Raw genomic sequence first — 21,993 nt, 5'->3', positions numbered from 1 at the left:
TCATAGTTGAATCAATGAATGCAAGCTGTCCAGTCTCTGAGGCAGCGAAGCAACCCCAAACCATAACATTTACACCACCATGCTTCACAGTGGGTATGAGGTGCTTCTCCTGAAAAGCTGTCTTTGATCTGCACCAATCATGTCTGCAGTTACCATGGACCAAATAATTCTATCTTTGATTCGTCTGTCCAGAGTGTATTATTCCAAAAGGATTGGTATTTGCCTATAGTCTTGGCAAACTGTAGTCTTGCAAAAGCTTTTTCCTGGCATGCCTCCCATGCACGTCATACATACAGTTTCACACTTTACTGCAGTTACATAGTAAAGGTTTTGCTACAGTCATGTGAAAAAATAAGTACACCCCATGCAATTTATTTATTTATTTTTACATATTTGGACAAGCAAGCATTTGTTCATCTTTGAAACAGTGCCTATTAATATAGTTGATATACTTGAGCTTTTTCAGTCATTTATTCAACAGAAATATCAATAGATGTGATATTCTTCTGTGGAAAAAATAAGTACACCCTTGGCCTCAAAAACTAGTATTGCCCCCTTTAGCAGAAATAATTTCTTGTAGGTGTTTTGCATAATTGTCCACCAGTCTCCGACATCAGCTTGCTGGAATTTTTGACCACCCTTCAATGCAATATTCTTTCAGATGTTTGAGGGTTTTCTTGCATGTTGAATCAATGAATACAAGCTGTACATTCCCTGGGGCAGTGAAGCAACCCTAAACCATAACATTTCCACCACCCTGTTTCACAGTTTTTATAAGGTGCTTTTCATGAAAAACTGTCTTATGTTTGCTGTTACAATGGAATGATGTATTTCAAATATTTTGGAGATCTTTTAAAATCCCTTTTCAGACTCATAAGCATCCATAAAAAGTCTTACAGAGCTAAATCTTTGATGATGACACCACACGCCTCAGTAACAAAGGGAACACCAGGCACTAGACGTGAGAGTTTTAAAAAAGACAGGTTCCACCTGCACTCCCTAAGCAGGTTCTAATCACTGGGACCCAATCTTGAACACCTGATTCAAATTTTATGGATTTGAAGGTATAATAAATGTAGGCGTGTACTTACTTTTTCCATGTGACTGATCTGTTTTTTTTGTTAACTTAAATAATGAAAATTATCACAAAATGCCGATTTGTGTTATTTAAGTGTGTCAACTTTCAATATTAATTCAACTGTCTCAACATTAATATGCACTGTTTCAAAAAGGATCAAATGTTTGCTTGTCCAAATATGTCAAAAAAGCCAACAATTTCCATGGGGTGTATTTATTTTTTTTATATGACTGTAGGTAGAGTCACAATTGTGCCATATTTTTCCCACTTTTTAATAATGGATTTAATTGTAGTCAAGGGCATATCCAAAGATTGGGGTTTTATTTATCACCAAACCCTGATTAAGCCATTTCCAGAACTTTGTCCCAGATTTGTTTTGATAGCTCCTTGATCTTCAAGATGTTTGTTTAGGTATGTCCTACCAAACTCTGGGGTCTTTTAGAAACAGGTGAGATTGTGTGACATTTTAATTGCACACAGATGCACTACATTCAACTAATTATGTGACTTCTGATGGGAACTGGTTGCACCAGTACTAATTTGTGGGTTTCACAGCAACAGGGGTAAATATTTTTGCAATCACACCTTTAATTTTTTTTTACTGGTAAATAATTTTCCAAAATATATTGATCCTTCCCCCACCTTATTGTTATGGGATACGTTGTGTAGATTCATGATACGTAATATATCAATTAAGTCCATTTCAGTTACACTGTATCACTACAAAATGTGGGAAAGTACAAGGGCATGAATACTTTTGAAAGACACTGCATCTTTCTTTGTAAAATTATATACATGCACATTTTCCCCCTGTTTTCTCATAGAATGTCAAAATAGCAGACATTAACGCAAGCCAAAAAAACAATGCTTTTAAAAGTGCATCAGGTAATATTAGTCATTTTTTTCAAGTTAACCTCTCTAATGGTTAAGTAGATATGTCAAATGTTTGAATTTGAATTCCAGCCCGTGTTCACAAAGCTCCACCCCCAGGATCTACAGTGGCATGTAGAGTTAAGGGTCTATAAAATGACCAATGGGGGGCTCATCCAAACATAAACAAGCATTCTGGACCAGAAGTCAGTTTTCCAAATTGGTTTTCTCAGCCACATAGTAATTTTGTTCTCAGCCACATAGTAATTTTGTCCTGAGGTTATGTCTTAAGCCATTATTTTTATTGTCATGTTGTACATATTTTGCAGGTTATTTGTACAAGCAAGAAAAAAAAATACAATCGATTATTGCACCTTTAATGTTTGTCTGCTCTTTGTGCTCTTTTGCAGGGGTCTCTTTAGCAGCAATTACAGTGAAACCCACTATAGAGAGGATGGACAAACAGTCACTCATAAATCTATGGTAAGGGTCTTCACAGTCATAACTACTATTACAAGTGAATGTGTATATAGTGATTATACAGAAGATTATATGGAATATTTTCAACGTATAATATTTCCCACTTATACTTCCTGTATGAGAAAGCACCATGCATATCATGTGGAGGCAATTCTAATGAGTTTTTAGGGTTTTACATTTTGTAGACTGTTAATGCTTGAGCAAAGAATTTAATATCATTCTATGATTATACAAAAATAGAAGTTAATAAAGAGGGATGAGATGATTGACAGTTCCATTTAGGAAAGCTCCAAAAGCTATTTGACCATCATTCCTTCTTCTCTTCTTGTTAATATAGTCTGAGCTCTTAGGACATAATGGAAATATTTTTAACTCTGCTTGCCAGTCACTGTCCAGAATTGGAGCCCTACTGCTCTCTGATAGACACTTGTTCTCCAAAGACATGGCTCCTGTGCTGACACATTTGTCAGGCCTCGTTTGGGTCAGCGGGATCTTACAGAGTTACATAATTAAGCAACAGTTGACAAGCTTGACAACATGTTGTCTTCTTCCTTCCTCTATCAAATGTGCCATCTGCATTTTCTCATCAAAAACAGAATATGTATGGCCTTTTGTCCACAAAGCACTGACAGCAGGGCTTTTGGTGAGTTATAATTAAAATAGCAGTTTGGAAATTGATGTAACAAGATTTGCACTGCATTTTATTTTATTTTACTTTAAACCATAATTTCTATAAGTGCAGTGAGCATAAGACTAACTAAGCTACAACTCTAAAGATAGATTTCTGATTCAGACATGACAGTTATTTTAAATACAAGTTACACAAGGAAGTTTAATTTCGTCTTGTATTCTGAGTTTCCTCTTCAAGTGTTAAGTGCATTTTATCATAAGTACCAATTAGGTTAGTGGTATTTTTTGCGTGTTTCCCCCGTCATTTTACCTTGGCTGAATATTTGTTGCAAGTTGCGGTTCTTTTGTCCTGTCCAGAAAGCTTGCAAAAATGGGGCTTAAAATTATCGGTTGTATAATCAGCTGTAATTACAGTATCACACAGATACTAATTAAAAGAACTCCATTTATTGACGAATTATATATTGATGGCTATATGTCCTGCAGAACTACATGTATCCATCAGTATGCCCTAATGCTCAGAATGCCCAGTCTTTCTGGAAATAAGAACACAATGAAAGAAAGATGATTGGGTTATTAATACATTCCCTGCAGTACTAGTGCATTATTTTAGGACACCATTACTTGAGTCACCTGCAGATATTTTCAGTCCTGGACATGAGTGACTTCAGTAGCAATGTGTGTGTGTGTGTGTGTGTGTGTGTATTCATCTGGGTCTGGGCCTGGTACTGTGCCAGGTATAATTAAGTGATTTTTGTCTTCTCTGTAAACCAGTGCAACAGACACTCTTCTTGCTGCCAAAGTCAGTCTTCAGGAAGCTGCTGCATTAAATCCTGCAGTACTTCAGATGCCATGCAGGCCATCCGTTAAGCACACTGACCAGCTGGCCAAACGTAATAAGCATTGTTCTGTCGTATTACTAAACCTTGAGCTTCTGACAAGTCAATAAAATAGATCATGAACTTTCAATCAAATTCAAACTTTAAAATAATGAATCACAATTAATTACAATTCAAATAATCACTCAGTACGTTTACATGGACAATAATAATCCGATATTAACCGATTAAGACGATACTCTGATTAAGAAACGAGCATGTAAACAGCGATTATTAATTACAGTAATCCGTCTAAAGTCATACTCGAAGTAAATACAAATGGAATTAAGACATGTGGAGTATTCCTGTTTTAGTCGCATTATCGAAGTGCATTATAAACATGTACACACCTTAATCACACTATTAACGTCGTGTGGGAGTTTTCAGCGCATTTTGTGACAGGACACATACACACACGTCAGTGCTCAACCGTTTGACAGCAAACAAGAGAGCATGGCTGCATCCGAAACCACGTATTTACCTACTATATAGTAGACGAAATACACGTATCTCAGCTACTATATAGTAGGTAAGTATGTGACGCAGCCCACGACTTCAAGCAGTCGTCTGTTTGCTCGTACAGCATGACTAATAATTAAGTGCACTTAAAGCTTTAGTGAAATTAAAAATAAAAACACCCAAAACTCTATACGGTACCATAACGAAGACGAACTGTATGTCGATACGTGAAATTCTGGAGGGAACGTCGGACGGTGTGGCGTGGGGACGTAATGACGTGTGCCATTAATCAATCTATGTTCTATAACATGTACAACAGGAACATGAAAGGAGTATTCTAAAAGCGACTCATGTAAACAAATTAATCAGGATATTGTCTTATTCAGAATAAAGTCAATAATTAGATTATTTCTGTCCATGTAAACGTAGTCAATGTGTACCCAAAATCTAATCAGATAGAACCTTGACTTTCTGTTTTCATGTGTACAGTTTTATTTTTTAAAGAAGCTTTTTTAAGGTAAAAATGAAAAGGAATGACCATGATGAAACTAACTTTTTTCCCCATAATATATTGAAAAGGTTTTTTTGTTTGTTTTTTTGTTTTTTTGTTTTTTTTACTTTTTGCCTTTAGGCTATATGTGGTTCTGTCTGCTCTCTCTGTCTTCATGCAGTGCTGCATAGTGATGTCATGTCAGGTTTTTTTTTTTACCATCCTTATATACAGTACAGTAGACTAATTACAATGACATTGTATTCTGAAATGTTAAACTTGTTAAAGAAGTGGACTGCACAAGGTAATAAAGGAGTAATTCGAGTTTGTTTAGCACAGTTGCTTAATCAGGCTACTACAGTATATGGCCAAATATATGTGGACACATGACCATATATGCCTTAATCCGTCTTTCTTTTATGATAACCTCCATTCTTCTGGGAAGGCATTTCACTATATTTTGGATTGTGGCTGTGTGGATTTGTGCTCATTCAGCCACAAGAGCATTAGTGAGGTCAGATACTTTAAGTGAAGAGGCCTGGGGTGCAGTCAGTGTTCTGGTCAGGGATCTGTGCAGACCATTGGAGTTCTTTCACAAACCATGTCTTATTGGACCTCGCTTTGTTCTCAGGGGCACTGGCATGCAGGAGAATTTTTTTTAAGTGATTACCTCTATGTATTGGCATTGCAAAATCACCAGGTGCTTTTATTATTATTTTACTGGTTTTAACTACGTCGGCTATAGATAGCGCTGTGGTGTTGTTTCCCCTGTGATAAAAGCAGTAAGTGACTTCTGAGCTGTAGTCATTTACTGCTTCCATGTCTAAGAACAAGAATCTGCAAAATATTTATGCTGTATATGTACAGTGAGGGAAAAAAGTATTTGATCCCCTGCTGATTTTGTATGTTTACCCACTGACAAAGAAATGATCAGTCTATAACTTTAATGGTAGATTTATTTGAACAGTGAGAGACAGAATAACAACAAAAAAATCCAGAAAAACGCACATCAAAAATGTTATAAATTGATTTGCATTTTAATGAGGGAAATAAGTATTTGACCCCTCTGCAAAACATGACTTAGTACTTGGTTTAAAAACCCTTGTTGGCAATCACAGAGGTCAGACGTTTCTTGTAGTTGGCCACCAGGTTTGCACACATCTCAGGAGGGATTTTGTCCCACTCCTCTTTGCAGATCTTCTCCAAATCATTAAGGTTTCGAGGCTGACGTTTGGCAACTCGAACCTTCAGCTCTCTCCACAGATTTTCTATGGGATTAAGGTCTGGAGACTGCCTAGGTCACTCCAGGACCTTAATGTGCTTCTTCTTGAGCCACTCCTTTGTTGCCTTGGCCATGTGTTTTGGGTCATTGTCATGCTGGAATATCCATCCACGACCCATTTTCAATGCCCTGTCTGAGGGAAGGAGGTTTTCACCCAAGATTTGACGGTACATGGCCCCGTCCATCGTCCCTTTGATGCGGTGAAGTTGTCCTGTCCCCTTAGCAGAAAAAAACCCCCAAAGCATAATGTTTCCACCTCCATGTTTGACGGTGGGGATGGTGTTCCAGGGGTCATAGGCAGCATTCCTCCTCCTCCAAACACGGCGAGTTGAGTTGATGCCAAAGAGCTCCATTTTGGTCTCATCTGACCTCAACGCTTTCACCCAGTTGTCCTCAGAATCATTCAGATGTTCATTGGCAAACTTCAGACGGGGATGTATATGTGTTTTCTTGAGCAGCAGACCTTGCGCGCGCTGCAGGATTTCAGTCCTTCACGGCGTAGTGTGTTACCAATTGTTTTCTTGGTGACTATGGTCCCAGCTGCCTTGAGATCATTGACAAGATCCTCCCGTGTAGTTCTGGGCTGATTCCTCACTGTTCTCATGATCAATGCAACTCCACGAGGTGAGATCTTGCATGGAGCCCCAGGCCGAGGGAGATTGACAGTTCTTTTGTGCTTCTTCCATTTGCGAATAATCGCACCAACTGTTGTCCCCTTCTCACCAAGCTGCTTGGCAATGGTCTTGTAGCCCATTCCAGACTTGTGTAGGTCTACAATCTTGTCCCTGACATCCTTGGAGAGCTCTTTGGTCTTGGCCATGGTGGAGAGTTTGGAATATGACTGATTGATTGCTTCTGTGGACAGGTGTCTTTTATACAGGTAACAAACTGATATTAGGAGCACTCCCTTTAAGAGTGTGCTCCTAATCTCAGCTCGTTACCTGTATAAAAGACACCTGGGAGCCAGAAATCTTTCTGATTGAGAGGGGGTCAAATACTTTTTTCCCTCATTAAAATGCAAATTAATTTATAAAATTTTTGACATGCATTTTTCTGGATTTTTTTGTTGTTATTCTGTCTCTCACTGTTCAAATACAACTACCATTAAAATTATAGACTGATCATTTCTTTGTCAGTGGGCAAACGTACAAAATCAGCAGGGGATCAAATACTTTTTTCCCTCACTGTACCTTGTAATGTGCTCTAGAGATCAGTTTTTATTCCAAGGAGCTAGGACCATCCTGAGCGGAGATATTGAGGTTTCTGTAAAGGGCTGTATAACCAACAGTTGTTGTGTGCTATGACACAAAGATGGCCACTGTAGTAAAAAAAAAAAAAAAAAAATTGGTGGTTTTGCAATTCCAATACATAGAGGTAATCACTCAAGATTTTTATTATTATTATTATTAAAAGCGGTCAAACAACTAACTCTGCAATTATTGGATCTCCTGAGGTGGAATGGCCCTATTTCATAAAGTCATATGTGTATATTTAATATTGCTATGATATTCCATAGATGTAAGTGTATTTACATTGCTCAGGATATTCATTGTTGAGTTAAATATTGTGGTTACAACAAAATGTCGGACAGTGGCACTGGACATATGCTGGCCTTAAACTGGACATGGTTATAGACATGGCTCTATTATAGACAAACTCCATTCAGTGCACCCAGATGTCCAGTACCTCTTAAGTCCTGAGGTCTGATTATCAATGTCTGCAATTGTGGCATTGACTCCTTATTAGTTCTGCTTAACTCAGTTAACTCACTAGTTAAGTAGTTAAGTATAGTTAAGATATATATATATATATATATATATGTGTGTGTGTGTGTGTGTGTGTGTGTATGTAATATTGTACTGTTGTCCAAAGGTCTTTCGGTCCAGTCCCTGAGGCAGCAAAGCAACATTTCTACCACCGTGCTTCACAGTTGGTATGAGGTGCTTCTCCTGAAAAGCTGTCTTTGGTCTGTGCCAAACATGTCTGCTGTTACTGTGGCCAAACAACTATCTTTGATTCGTCGGTTCAGAGCACATTACTCCAGAGGGCCTGGTCTTTGCCTATATGCTCTTTCACAAACTGTAGACTTGCTTTAATGTTCTCTTTAGACAGCAAAGGCTTTTTCCTAGCTCGCCTCCCATGCAGGTCAAATTTGTGCAGTCCTTTCTGATTGTAGAAGCATGTACTTTGACACCAACAGTTGCACGACCTACTAGCAGATCCTGTGATGAAATCTTACTGACTACTTTCTGCATCAGACAGTCTGCTCTTGGGCTGAATTTGCTGGGACATTTGAAATCTGCGCAATTTGTAGATGATTTTCCTTACAGTGAAATGATTACTTCAAATAATTTGGAGATCTTTTTAAATCCCTCGGCAGACCCATAGGCATCAACAACCTTTTTACTGAAGGCCTTACAGAACTTGTTAGATCTTGGCATGATGACACCACACACCTCAATAACAAAGGGAACACCAGACACTAGATATGAGAGGGGTGTGAATAACACAGGTTCCACCTGCATATGGGCACTGTTTCAAAGAGATCAAAGGTTTGCTTGTCCAAATATATATATAAAATAAAAAAAAAGTTTTAAAAAAGAAATTCCATGGGGTGTACTTATTTTTTCACATGACTGTATATATGCTAACGTAAAGTATGCAGTTAAGTTTGGGCCAATTGGCAGCACCCAGTAAAGATTTAGCAATTTGCCTTAGATCCATCCAGTAGCTGGGACATGACACACTTCACTGCTTACATCTCGTGCTTTCAGATGTGTTAGCCACACATGATTAGCATTCAGCTATAGCTGCTAGCTTGAAAAGATATGGTAGCACCCAGGATTCAGCAGTCAGTGATGTGCACTGGCCTTTTCTCTCCCACATTAGTCAGCTGTAGCAAGATTAGAAGAGCAAGATCTATTCTAATAGTAATCAGCAGTGACTAAATTACTTGCAAAATTTGCTTGATTTACAGTACTTAAATAAGATTCATGAACCAACATTTTGCCATAGTTCAGTCTATTGTATGTTCATCCAGTACAGTGTTTTTATTAATAGGAATGTCTGAGGTGACACGAGATGCAGTCATTTCCTGGCTAAATTGGTGAATCCTCATCAGCAATTAGCTAAGGGTTATTTGACTTAGGTGGTTTTTTTTGGGGTGTGTTTTTTCCCCAGGTGAACTGCTATTATCACGGCGAAGTTGAAGGACACACGAATTCAGATGTCAGCCTCAGCACTTGCTCCGGTCTCAGGTATGAAAACCTCATCCACCACTTCAGAGTGCTAATTTTCAGCCATTTTGAACCAAAGGTCTATATAACAATTTGGATGAATAAATAACAAAGGTGTATGCTCCTGTGAGAAAAGCTATTCTGAACCTGCAACCATTAAACCTTTATTTTTTATGTTTATTGGCTCACATTTTGTCTTCTATAGTCATTTTGTTTCTCACCCGGAAAGGTGAATTTTGTGCCCATAAACCTGACAGAATGAATTAAGCCATCGATAAAGTCAGTAGCATCATCCTCTGCTTAATCACTCGTGCTGGAAGTGCACATTGTGATAAGAAGTATTTAACATGTCATGAAAACTTTCGACGATGCAGTAAAGTGTAATTACCAAGGGACATTTGGTTGTTGTAAATTTGCCATAAAAGGCTGACCGGCTGAAAAAAAGTAAACATTAAATACAAGCCTCAAGAGTTATTTGGTGACAAAGCTCACTCTCCAAGGACATTTCTCTGTTATTAGACAAACCTTTTTAATGAAAGCTCACCAGGTCCAAAACCGCCCGAGTCTGAAATCTCCATGAAGACGGATGTGAAGGCCACACTTCATACACTGTGTTCTGATGAGGTTTAAGGCTGGCAGAACGCTTGTGGTTCAGGATTTTAGTGGTTGCAGTCATTTTCTGTGGTGTGAAGGCCATCCATGAAACTTTAACCTCTAAAAGACAGTACTTAATAATAAAGAAACATATTGTTCAAATATTTCCACTAAAACCCAGAAAATTCATAGATATCTTAGGTCAATAAATGTAAACGCTGGACTTTGTAAAGCACGTTTTCCAAGTTTAAAGATTATGGTCCAAGATAAAAATTAAGGACTTGCACAAAATGTTCGATTTGATGAATGATCCAGGTTCTGTTCCCGACTTGCACCCAGTGTTCCCGGGGATTGGCTTCCCCTGCTACCCTGAATAGGAGAAAGCAGTTACTGAAGATGAAGGAAGTGAATGTATTAGAGAACAATCTTGTTGAAATAGCATTTTACTAGGCAAATGTGCTACATAAGTCTAATAAAGGACAGATTTTTTTTTAAATGTATCTTATTTCATTTATTATGATATTATTTTAAATAATTTAATATAGGAAAAACATATAATATTTGATATGGTAAAGATTTCTGCAAGAAGGCATTTATTTAACATTTATAGAAGGAGTCTTTGAAGGATATGTCAGCGCTTTTGCAACTGTCAGTAAGTTTTCCACTACGGATTCTCGGTAATATTACAAGTTGTGGTTTTGTTTTGTTTTTTTTGTCTCATTAACTTTAAGAGAGAGGGAAAAAATGGTGATGGAATGACTGTTTATAGTGATTATAACATACTGTAAGTAATAACAGGAACTAACTTGCAGACCTTCCACAGCCTTAACTGTAGCTACAGTATCTCACAAAAGTGAGTACACCCCTCACATTTTTGTAAATATTTGATTATATCTTTTCATGTGACAACACTGAAGAAATGACACTTTGCTACAATGTGAAGTAGTGAGTGTACAGCTTGTGTAACAGTGTAAATTTGCTGTCCCCTCAAAATAACTCAACACACAGCCATTAATGTCTAAACCGCTGGCAACAAAAGTGAGTACACCCCTAAATGAAAATGTCCAAATTGGGCCCAATTAGCCATTTTCCTTCCCCAGTGTCATGTGACTTCTTAGTGTTACAAGGTCTCAGGTGTGAATGGGGAGCAAGTGTGTTAAATTTGGTGTCATCACTCTCACACTCCCTCATACTGGTCACTGGAAGTCACTCATGGCAAAGAACTCTCTGAGGATCTGAAAAAAAGAATTGTTGCTCTACATAAAGATGACCTAGGTTATAAGAAGATTGCCAAGACCCTGACACTGAGCTGCAGCATGGTGGCCAAGCCCATACAGCGGTTTAACAGGACAGTTTCCACTCAGAACAGGCCTCGCCATGGTCGACCAAAGAAGTTGAGTGCACATGCTCAGTGTCATATCCAGAGGTTGTCTTTGGGAAATAGACATATGAGTGCTTCCAGCATTGCTGCAGAGGTTGAAGGGGTGGGGGGTCAGCCTGTCAGTGGTCAGACCATACGCCGCACACTGCATCAAATTGGTCTGCATGGCTGTCGTCCCAGAAGGAAGCCTCTTCTAAAGATGATGCACAAGAAAGCCCGCAAACAGTTTGCTGAAGACAGGCAGACTAAGGACATGGATTACTGTAACCATGTCCTGTGGTCTGATAAGACCAAGATAAACTTATTTGGTTCATATGGTGTCAAGCGTGTGCGCGGCAACCAGGTGAGGAGTACAAAGACAAGTGTGTCTTGCCTACAGTCAAGCATGGTGGTGGGAGTGTCATGGTCTGGGGCTGCATGAGTGCTGCCAGCACTGGGGAGTTACAGTTCACTGAGGGAACCATGAATGCCAACATGTACTGTGACATAATGAAGCAGAGCATGATCCCCTCCCTTCGGAGATTGGCCCACAAGGCAGTATTCCAGCATGATAACGACCCCAAACACACTTCCAAGATGACCACTGCCTTGCTAAAGAAGCTGAGGGTGAAGGTGATGGACTGGCCAAGCATGTCTCCAGACCTAAGCCCTATTGAGCATCTGTGGGGCATCCTCAAATGGAAGGTGGAGGAGAACAAGGTCTCTAACATCCACCAGCTCCGTAATGTCATCAGGGAGGAGTGGAAGAGGACTCCAGTGGCAACCTGTGAAGCTCTGGTGAACTCCATGCCCAAGAGGGTTAAGGCAGTGTTGGAAAACAGTGGTGGCCACACAAAATATTGACACTTTGGGCCCAATTTGGACATTTTCATTTAGGGGTGTACTCACTTTTGTTGCCAGCGGTTTAGACATTAATGGCTGTGTGTTGAGTTATTTTGAGGGGACAGCAAATTTACACTGTTATACAAGCTGTACACTCACTACTTTACATTGTAGCAAAGTGTCATTTCTTCAGTGTTGTCACATGAATAGATATACTCAAATATTCACAAAAATGTGAGGGGTGTACTCACTTTTGTGAGATACTGTATAAATGATTATACATAGCAATTGTATTTCATTGATAAACTAAAAATTGTAATCATTAGCAAATTGCTGTGGTATAAGAGAAATAAAACACTTAAAACACTTGTGCTGTTATAGGAAAATAATCAAGGAGAGGAGTAGTGGGATGCGGCCAGAAACAAAGTGCACAATTTTGTCATGTGTTATTCCTTACACAATTAAGTTCCATTATGTATTTCCTCTGGGGGAACACTTGAGGATCTCTTCACATTTAGGAAGCTAAGGATCCTTCAAGAAACCAACAGGAGAGCCAGATTCTTGCCTTTTGGAACATGTCTATGGCATCTAGATACATTGTTTATGGAAATCTTTACATCCATAACTCCTTAGTGTGTGGAAAGCATTTCTAGTGTCTTCTATGCACAGTAGAGTAGCAACCTTCTAAAATGTTGTGCTCACATACATAGCAAAACTTTAATTATGAACATTTCAGCTTTCTGTGTTTCTTCACACTAAATGAGTTCAGCATATACAGCATTACATTGATCACTTATGCATAGCCTTTTTAACATTCCTTTCTGTTGGCCACATTTTTCTACTCATTAGTTTGCTGATTCATGGGTATTGAAGTGGATTTGTCTGTGATCTTTGTTAAAAATGCTTACGCAAACGTTGTGGAACTCTAAATGTTTTGCCCTGTTTAAGCTTCCCAGATGAGTAATGGGGTGTGGGGATACTGGGAAGGACAGCAATATGAAACTCACCACAATTCTTTCCACATCCACCCACATGTTCCAACAGAGAAGAAAAAGACTAATTGTTCAATGGTCTGTTTGCCGGTTAGCCAATATATTTGGTCTGCCTCCGTGCTGGAAATTTCTGCTTTCAATTTCCACATGAAATATTATCCATATATTTGCATGGATAGTATTTGAACTGAGTTGATGAGTGATCTCATTTTGTTCTTCTGTCATGTCAACCATCTTTGCAGAATGTACATCGACAGACTCATCAATCCCAGTTAAAGGTGATATAATGTTACAGTTTAATAAGTAGCTGAAATCTCTTAAAACACTGAATGTTATGTCATATATTTTATAAGCAAGTTTATGGCTTTTAAATGTGCAGTGCGGTTTAAATGTCCCAGGAGGTGAATTCCAATCACAAATAAAAATGATATATAAGTGGCAAAAATAGCAGTAATGTTAAATGTCAGAAACCCTCAGATTCCATCAACCTCAGTACTTTTTCATTGCTTCCTCATATATATATATATATATATATATATATATATATATATATATATATATATATATATATATATATATATATGAATGTTCCACGTCTGGGTTATCTGTGGTCCCTGTGAGATCCTATTTTGTACCAAAATCTCCATATAAGTGTGATTACAACATAAGGTCAGCATTGTTATATTAGCCTTTATTTCTTAATATTGTTTAATGTATGCTTGATCCACAGGGGGTTCATCTTACTTACAAATGAGCTGTTCATGGTGGAGCCTGCTTTTGTGCAAGAGAACGGTACACACTTATTTTACAGAGGAGAACATTTACGATTCCCTTCTGGAACCTGTGGTCATGGGCACAACATGTCCACCATCAACCAAGGGAATGTCCGGGAACTGTTACAGTCCTTCAACACCAGGGTCAGAAGAATTCTCTCTTTTTTTTCCATCTGTTTCATCTATAACATAAATTCTCTCCAAATCTTTCACCAGCAATTATTAATTATGAAAATAAGTACAGTACATAAGTTTAAATACGCCTTGCAGAATCTGCAAAATGTTAATAATTAAAAAAAAGAGGTAGCATAAAACAATTGCATTTTGTTTCTGTTGTTTATTTAGTTCTGCCCTGAATAAGCTATTTCACATAACAGATGTTTACATTAAGTCCACAAGACTATACAACAATAACTGAATTTACACAGTATGAACTTGTTAAAATTTTACATACTCCAGATTCTTAATACTGTGTGTCATTACCTGGATCATCGACATCTGTTTTTATGTTTTGTGATAGTTGTTCATGAGTCCCTTGTTTCTCCTGAGCAGTTAAACTGCCCACTGTTCTTCAGAAAAATCCTCCAGGTCTTGCACATTCTTTACTTTTCACATATTTGACCCCTTTCCAACAGTGACTATATGATGTAGAGATCCATCTTTTCACACTGAGTATAACTGAGGGACTTGTACACAACTATTACAAAAGGTGCAAACATTCACTGATGCTCAAGAAGGCAACACGATACATTACACATACAGTGAGGGAAAAAAGTATTTGATCCCCTGCTGATTTTGTACGTTTGCCCACTGACAAAGAAATGACAGTCTATAATTTTAATGGTAGATTTATTTGAACAGTGAGAGACAGAATAACAACAAGAAAATCCAGAAAAACGCATGTCAAAAATGTTATAAATTGATTTGCATTTTAATGAGGGAAATAAGTATTTGACTCCCTCTCAATCAGAAAGATTTCTGGCTCCCAGGTAACGAGCTGAGATTAGGAGCACACTCTTAAAGGGAGTGCTCCTAATCTCAGCTTGTTACCTGTATAAAAGACACCTGTCCACAGAAGCAATCAATCAATCAGATTCTAAACTCTCCACCATGGCCAAGATCAAAGAGCTCTCCAAGGATGTCAGGGACAAGATTGTAGACCTACACAAGTCTGGAATGGGCTACAAGACCATTGCCAAGCAGCTCGGTGAGAAGGTGACAACAGTTGGTGCGATTATTCGCAAATGGAAGAAACACAAAAGAACTGTCAATCTCCCTCGGCCTGGGGCTCCATGCAAGATCTCACCTCGTGGAGTTGCAATGATCATGAGAACAGTGAGGAATCAGCCCAGAACTACACGGGAGGATCTTGTCAATGATCTCAAGGCAGCTGGGACCATAGTCACCAAGAAAACAATTGGTAACACAGTACACCGTGAAGGACTGAAATCCTGCAGCGCCCGCAAGGTCCCCCTGCTCAAGAAAGCACATATACATGCCCGTCTGAAGTTTGCCAGTGAACATCTGAATGATTCAGAGGACAACTGGGTGAAAGTGTTGTGGTCAGATGAGACCAAAATGGAGCTCTTTGGCATCAACTCAACTCTCCGTGTTTGGAGGAGGAGGAATGCTGCCTATGACCCCAAGAACACCATCCCCACCGTCAAACATGGAGGTGGAAACATTATGCTTTGGGGGTGTTTTTCTGCTAAGGGGACAGGACAACTTCACCGCATCAAAGGGACGATGGACGGGGCCATGTACCGTCAAATCTTGGGTGAGAACCTCCTTCCCTCAGCCAGGGCATTGAAAATGGGTCGTGGATGGGTATTCCAGCATGACAATGACCCAAAACACACGGCCAAGTCAACAAAGGAGTGGTTCAAGAAGAAGCACATTAAGGTCCTGGAGTGGCCTAGCCAGTCTCCAGACCTTAATCCCATAGAAAATCTGTGGAGGGAACTGAAGGTTTGAGTTGCCAAACGTCAGCCTCGAAACCTTAATGACTTGGAGAAAATCTGCAAAGAGGAGTGGGACAAAATCTCTCCTGAGATGTGTCCAAACCTGGTGGCCAACTACAAGAAACGTCTGACCTCTGTGATTGCCAACAAGGGTTTTGCCACCAAGTACTAAGTCATGTTTTGCAGAGGGGTCAAATACATATTTCCCTCATTAAAATGCAAATCAATTTATAACATTTTTGACGTGTTTTTCTGGATTTTTTTTGTTGTTATTCTGTCTCTCACTGTTCAAATAAATCTACCATTAAAATTATAGAATGATAATTTCTTTGTCAGTGGGCAAACGTACAAAATCAGCAGGGGATCAAATACTTTTTTCCCTCACTGTAATACTAATTACTACTTTAAAACTGTAATCTGATTACTGCATGTAAAAAGTCATCAGATTACTAATTACTTTCACGTTACTTTCAAAACCTATCAAACCTACAAAAATACACTACTAAGTGAAACATATTTCTTTCAGTAATTTTAGCATGTGCCAATGTATGACATGATCAGAAAAAGTTGGATTTATCATAAAACATGCCTCGGGTGTTGTCACTGTGTGTAGGACTACCAGACCGAGAAAATATATAACTTTTCTAACTAGGCTCGTTTGTTGTCGCTAGACAAGGGGAGGCACAACTAAGCTATCGTTGTATGGGTTGCAAAGTACATTATCTTCCCTTATGCTCTGCTCATATCATGTTAAAATAAACTGGAAGCCATATAGACATTTACACTCTTTGTTTTCCTGCTCAGCATCAGAGGATGTTAGTGTTTCATTTTCAACCCCTTTACTGAATTTTTTTTATGTATATCCATTTTTCCTCACACTGATTGTGTGAGCTAGCGTTTGGCAGAATTGAGAGCTGTCAGCCAATAAGACACAAGTGTTTCCACATATTTTCCTGTAAACCCTGTCTGATTGGCCTCGCCTCTGTTCACTGAAGATATAACGTTACAGGCAGTCTTCTTTTTCTGATGTTCAGTTATGTAGTGACAAACCACTCCAAGTGGAGAATTATTTGGGGTTAAAGATAAAATCTTCGGGGCAAAACGTGATTTATTTTAAAAATGCATAACACTTATAAAATAAAAAAATAAAAAATATATTGTTTTCTTAAGAATAAATTAGTAATGCAAGTAAGGGAATTTTGTTGACATCAGTAACTGTAATCAAATTACATAAATTTCAAATGTAACGCATTACATTATTGCATTATCAGAAAACGTAAAAAGATTACAGTAACGCGTTACTTTGTACTAACATCCAACTCTGGTTGTGAAAGTAGAAGAGTTTTCACTTGGTAGGGAGCAAGACTGTTTCATATGGAAGCCATTACTACTGTTAATGTTACCCTGTGCCACCTTAAAATGATGGCATGATGAGGCAAGATAACAGTCTATAGTAGAGTTTATGGCTGTGGCTGGTGGATGAGATTTTTTTAGAGCGGTATTGCCACAAATACGGAGATCTGTGTTTGTTATTTTTTTGTTGTAGCAATTAATACATATAAATATGGAAATAAGTACAATGCCAGTACTGGAAATGTGGTAATGGTAGTACATTACAGGGTCTTTTAAAGGGACGCTCCAGGCGTGAATGGGGTGCAGTGCTTTCTAACTGGATGTATGGGTGCTGGGTATTGAAATTATTCTACACTGTTGAGTGAAAACAGGAAAATGATACAAAATTATGAATTCTGTTATAATTCTGACACTATACGATACAATACTGTGCAACAGAATACTACATACCATGATAAATACTATATTCAATTAAATTAGTTTTATGTCCAGAATGCTCCTTTAACATTCCAAGCACATTCACTTTCAAGTCTTTTCACGGTGCATTATAGCAGTGGTTCCCCACCTGTGGGTCCAGGTTCACAGAGGGGGTGCGTGATCTCATTTGCTTTAAGGTCAAACATGCATAAAATGTTCCACTATAATTTAATTGTAAAATGAATACATTTTAAAATGTTTTTAAAAATCATATGCTTGCAATGCAAAGGCCAATCAAAAAAAAAAGAATAATAAAGGCAGAGAAACTTAATTCCGCAAAAATTATTCCTCGGCAATTCCCCGAAAAAAGATTTGTGCACATGATTGACCGTGCTCAGTCAGTTTTAGCTAGCAGCTCATTTTTCCTGCAGTCTGAGCATCACTATTATGAATGAAACCACATGTCTAAGAAACATAAAAGTGCTGATGACTCTAAATCAAAAAGGAAAGTAAGGCTATATCTCGAGAGTTATCTTAACTTCGGTTTTATTGAAGGACAGGACAGAACTCAGGCAGAATGCGTCATTTGTGACGAGAAGCTAGCTAATGACAGCATGAAGCCAAGCATTGCCCAGTAAAAAAACTTTTGGAAGACCTTAGTATCACCCTGACAACTGTTGTTGAAGTTGGAAACTTCATTAAGGCTCTCCTTACTAACAAGAGACTGTTTACCCAGCTGTGTGAGGATGAAGCGCATCAAACACTGCTGTTACACACTGAGGTATGCTGGTTGTTGCGTGGACAAGTGCTTGTGTTTTTTATGGAACTGCAGCAAAAAAAATAAAGGAATTCTTGCAAGATCACAATCGAGCGCTGTGCGAACAGCTGACTGATGCATTTTGGATCAAAACAGCATACCTAGCAGATACATTCACTCACTACAGTGAGACAAACAAGCAGATGCAGGGTCCTGAATCAAACGTCATGGAGTGCAAAGATGCTCTCGACGCTTTTGTGTGGAAACTGTAGAGTACAGAGTTGGGAAAATGTCAAAAGTGGAGCTACAACAATTTCAACTGCTGATGAAACAGTTTGGTGGCATTGTGCCTGCACCTTTACGCACTGAGTATACCCGGCACATGAATGTGCTTCGGGAGGAAATTAAATCCTGTTTTGCTGATGTTGACAAATACTTATCAAAGGAATCGTGGGTGATGGACCCTTACTTTTACAGTCTCGAGGACATGGAATATCTCGGCTGTAAAGATGAGCTTGCTGACCTTCAAGCCAATTCTGTGTCAAAGAAATATTTCCAAGAGAACGGATACAAAAACTTTTGGACTGTCAAAGGACACGCTGTTGCACCCAGACTGGCCAAACACGCAGCTACAAGAGTTATTCTACCCTTCAGCACTACGTACCTGTCTGAGACGGCCTTCAGCACACTTGTAACATTAAAAAAAAAGCCCATAACAGGCTCGAGTTTACGTCAAGTAAAAAAGGTTGGGAACCACTGCATTATAGCATGTTCTTTATAACAGTGCATCCTGATGCTGAAATCCTATACTCTGGTGCTTAAGCCATGCTTAAATCTATGGCAGTACATTGAACACTAAAGCAAATCATTCACATCCTGTATTATTTACATGGTATAAACTGCCATATGTCTTCATTTAGCTTGTATGCAGGGGTGGACAAATTAGTAGCCCAGGAATTCCAGGACAAATGGATTTCATGTCTCGGCTATTCATTTTATTTAATTTGTAGTTGACTGGTGCACAAGTAGGTTTAACACCTTGAGAAAGAAAACAAACATCCCACTGACTTTTTGCCAAAAGTATTTGGGGTTTTTTTCTCGTTTTTTGGAAACATGATGTGTACAAAGAGTAACGTGTTTAACTAACCGTCTCTTTTCACGTTTTCTCTCTTGCAGCATAAAAGAGATGCACAGAAGACCACCAAATATGTGGAGCTCATTATTGTGGCAGACAACAGGGAGGTATGTTTTTCCAGGTTAGCCGTAATGTCCGTGGACAACAGATGGCAGTCACCCGTTGCCAGGGTGTTTGAGCCCATAACCCATCTAGGGTTAAAGGATAGGCCATGGATTTACAGGCCATAACACGGAACACAGTGAAGGTCTAGTTGTTGTTTTGGCTTGCTCCAAAATCAGGTCAGAGTGGGGGTTTACACAGGAAGTGGAATAACATTTCCTAGTGGCCAGGCAGGAAACAGGAAGTAGAGTGCTGGTCAAAAATGGCCATCAGCTGTAAAGGAAATGATGATTATCAACAGTGTGTGTGTGTGTGTGTGTGTGTGTGTGTGTGTGTGTGTGTGTGTGTGTGTGTGTAAGAGAGAGAGAGGGAGAAGTGTTCCTGCTTTCAATATTAACATTTACTTTAACAGTAATTGAAAAACAATTCTTATATATGCTTATTAAAAACTTTTGATGACTTTCCTACTGAGCAACTGAAGCAATTATTTGAATTGTACATTATTATTATTTAAATTGTGCCTTTTTTTATTTCCTCCTCAGAGTATTTCTCATGACAGTATTACAGATCTTCTTTCTACACATGTACACTTTCACTTGTTTGTAAAGTTGTGTGTAAGCTGAGGAAAAATGTAGATTTAGACAGTCAATAATCAAGATGAAATTGAATAACAAGATTTTTACCCCTTTTTTACTTTTTCTTGCATATGATTTTATGGAAGAAAAAACCAAAATGAACTAATTGCTAATATAGTTAGGATTTTTTTTTCCCTGAACAATTTTTAAATGTTTCTATTGATCCGTTCATTCAGTTAACCTGAAAAGCAAAAGCATGTTCTGGGGTTTTCTCATGATGTCATGATGCTTCTATCGAAGTATTGATGCATCCCTCTCTCTTTCTCCAGTATCATAAACATGGAAAAGATGTAGAGAAGGTGAAGCAGAGGATGGCAGAGATTGCTAATTATGTGGACAAGGTATGATGTACATCACAGGAAACAAATAGCTGACTTGCAGATATACACTATATGGCCTAATATACAATATGAGGACACCTGACCATTACACACATATGTCAACCTTTGACAACTGTTACCACAGTGTTGTAATCACACAATTGTATAGAATGTCTTTGTGTCCTGTAGTATTGCATTTTCCCTTCACTGGAACTAAGAGACCCAAACTTGTTCCAGTATGACAATGCCCTTGTGCACAAAGCAAGTTTCAGGTAGACATGGTTTGCCAAGGTTGGTGTGGAAGAACTTGAGTCCTGACCTCAACCCCACTGTACAGCTTTGGGATAAATTGGAATGCCAACTGCACCCCAGATCTTCTCACTTGACATCAGTGCCTGACCTCAATAATGCTCTTGTTGGTGAATGAGCTCAAATCCCCACAGCCACGCTTCAAAATCTAGTGGAAAGCCTTCCCAAAAGAGTGGAGGTTATTATAACAGTAACTTCATCTTAATGCCCATAGTGTTGGATTGGGCACATACTATATGGGTGTGATGGGCAGGTGTCCACATACTTTTGGTCATATAGTGTAGATAGGAGACAGAATATTTTTAGATTGCCGTGTAGATGAACCGCTTGGCTTGGTGTGTAGACGGATGTGCTTGTGTATTCAGAGATAAGTGTGTGTAGTGAGGATTTAAAAGTGAAACAGTCACGTTTAAAATGTCTCACTAGTACAAATAACCTGGAAAGTATGCAGAACAAATATATATATATATATATATATATATATATATATATATATATATATATTTGGGGGTTTTTTTTTTGTTTTTTTTTAATTATTATTATTTAAGGCAGGGCCTACAGTGAGGGAAAAAAGTATTTGATCCCCTGCTGATTTTGTATGTTTGCCCACTGACAAAGAAATGATCAGTCTATAATTTTAATGGTAGATTTATTTGAACAGTGAGAGACAGAATAACAACAAGAAAATCCAGAAAAACGCATGTCAAAAATGTTATAAATTGATTTGCATTTTAATGAGGGAAATAAGTATTTGACCCCCTCTCAATCAGAAAGATTTCTGGCTCCCAGGACTTTTTTTTGCCACCAAGTACTAAGTCATGTTTTGCAGAGGGGACAAATACATATTTCCCTCATTAAAATGCAAATCAATTTTAAAACCCTGTGTAGCCAGATAACTCTACTGTGAGCAAAAAAAAACATGTTGCGCTTCGAACAAACTTAACAACATGAAACACAGTAAATCTAGATTAAACTCCTGTGCAGCTAATGCTAACAATGCTAACACCAGAGCTTAAAAGCTCATGAGAGCTCATTACAC

General features: G+C 38.5%; 1 protein-coding gene across 1 annotated transcript in view; it reads left to right on the top strand.

Annotated features, from left to right (window-relative positions):
- adam12b (ADAM metallopeptidase domain 12b) overlaps positions 1-21,993 on the top strand; it is a 175,725-nt gene that overhangs the window by 84,259 nt on the left and 69,473 nt on the right. The window contains exons 4-8 of the mRNA XM_053633490.1: positions 2,359-2,431; positions 9,348-9,424; positions 13,923-14,109; positions 19,630-19,695; positions 20,595-20,666. Coding sequence (XP_053489465.1) covers positions 2,359-2,431; positions 9,348-9,424; positions 13,923-14,109; positions 19,630-19,695; positions 20,595-20,666 — 475 coding nt within the window. The remainder of the gene's footprint in view (positions 1-2,358; positions 2,432-9,347; positions 9,425-13,922; positions 14,110-19,629; positions 19,696-20,594; positions 20,667-21,993) is intronic.

Source organism: Ictalurus furcatus, chromosome 9 (genome assembly GCF_023375685.1).
Source record: "Ictalurus furcatus strain D&B chromosome 9, Billie_1.0, whole genome shotgun sequence".
In the NCBI taxonomy this organism is placed as follows: Eukaryota; Metazoa; Chordata; class Actinopteri; order Siluriformes; family Ictaluridae; genus Ictalurus; species Ictalurus furcatus.
Note: the sequence above shows the minus strand (reverse complement) of the source record. Positions and strands in the feature narration are given on the sequence as shown.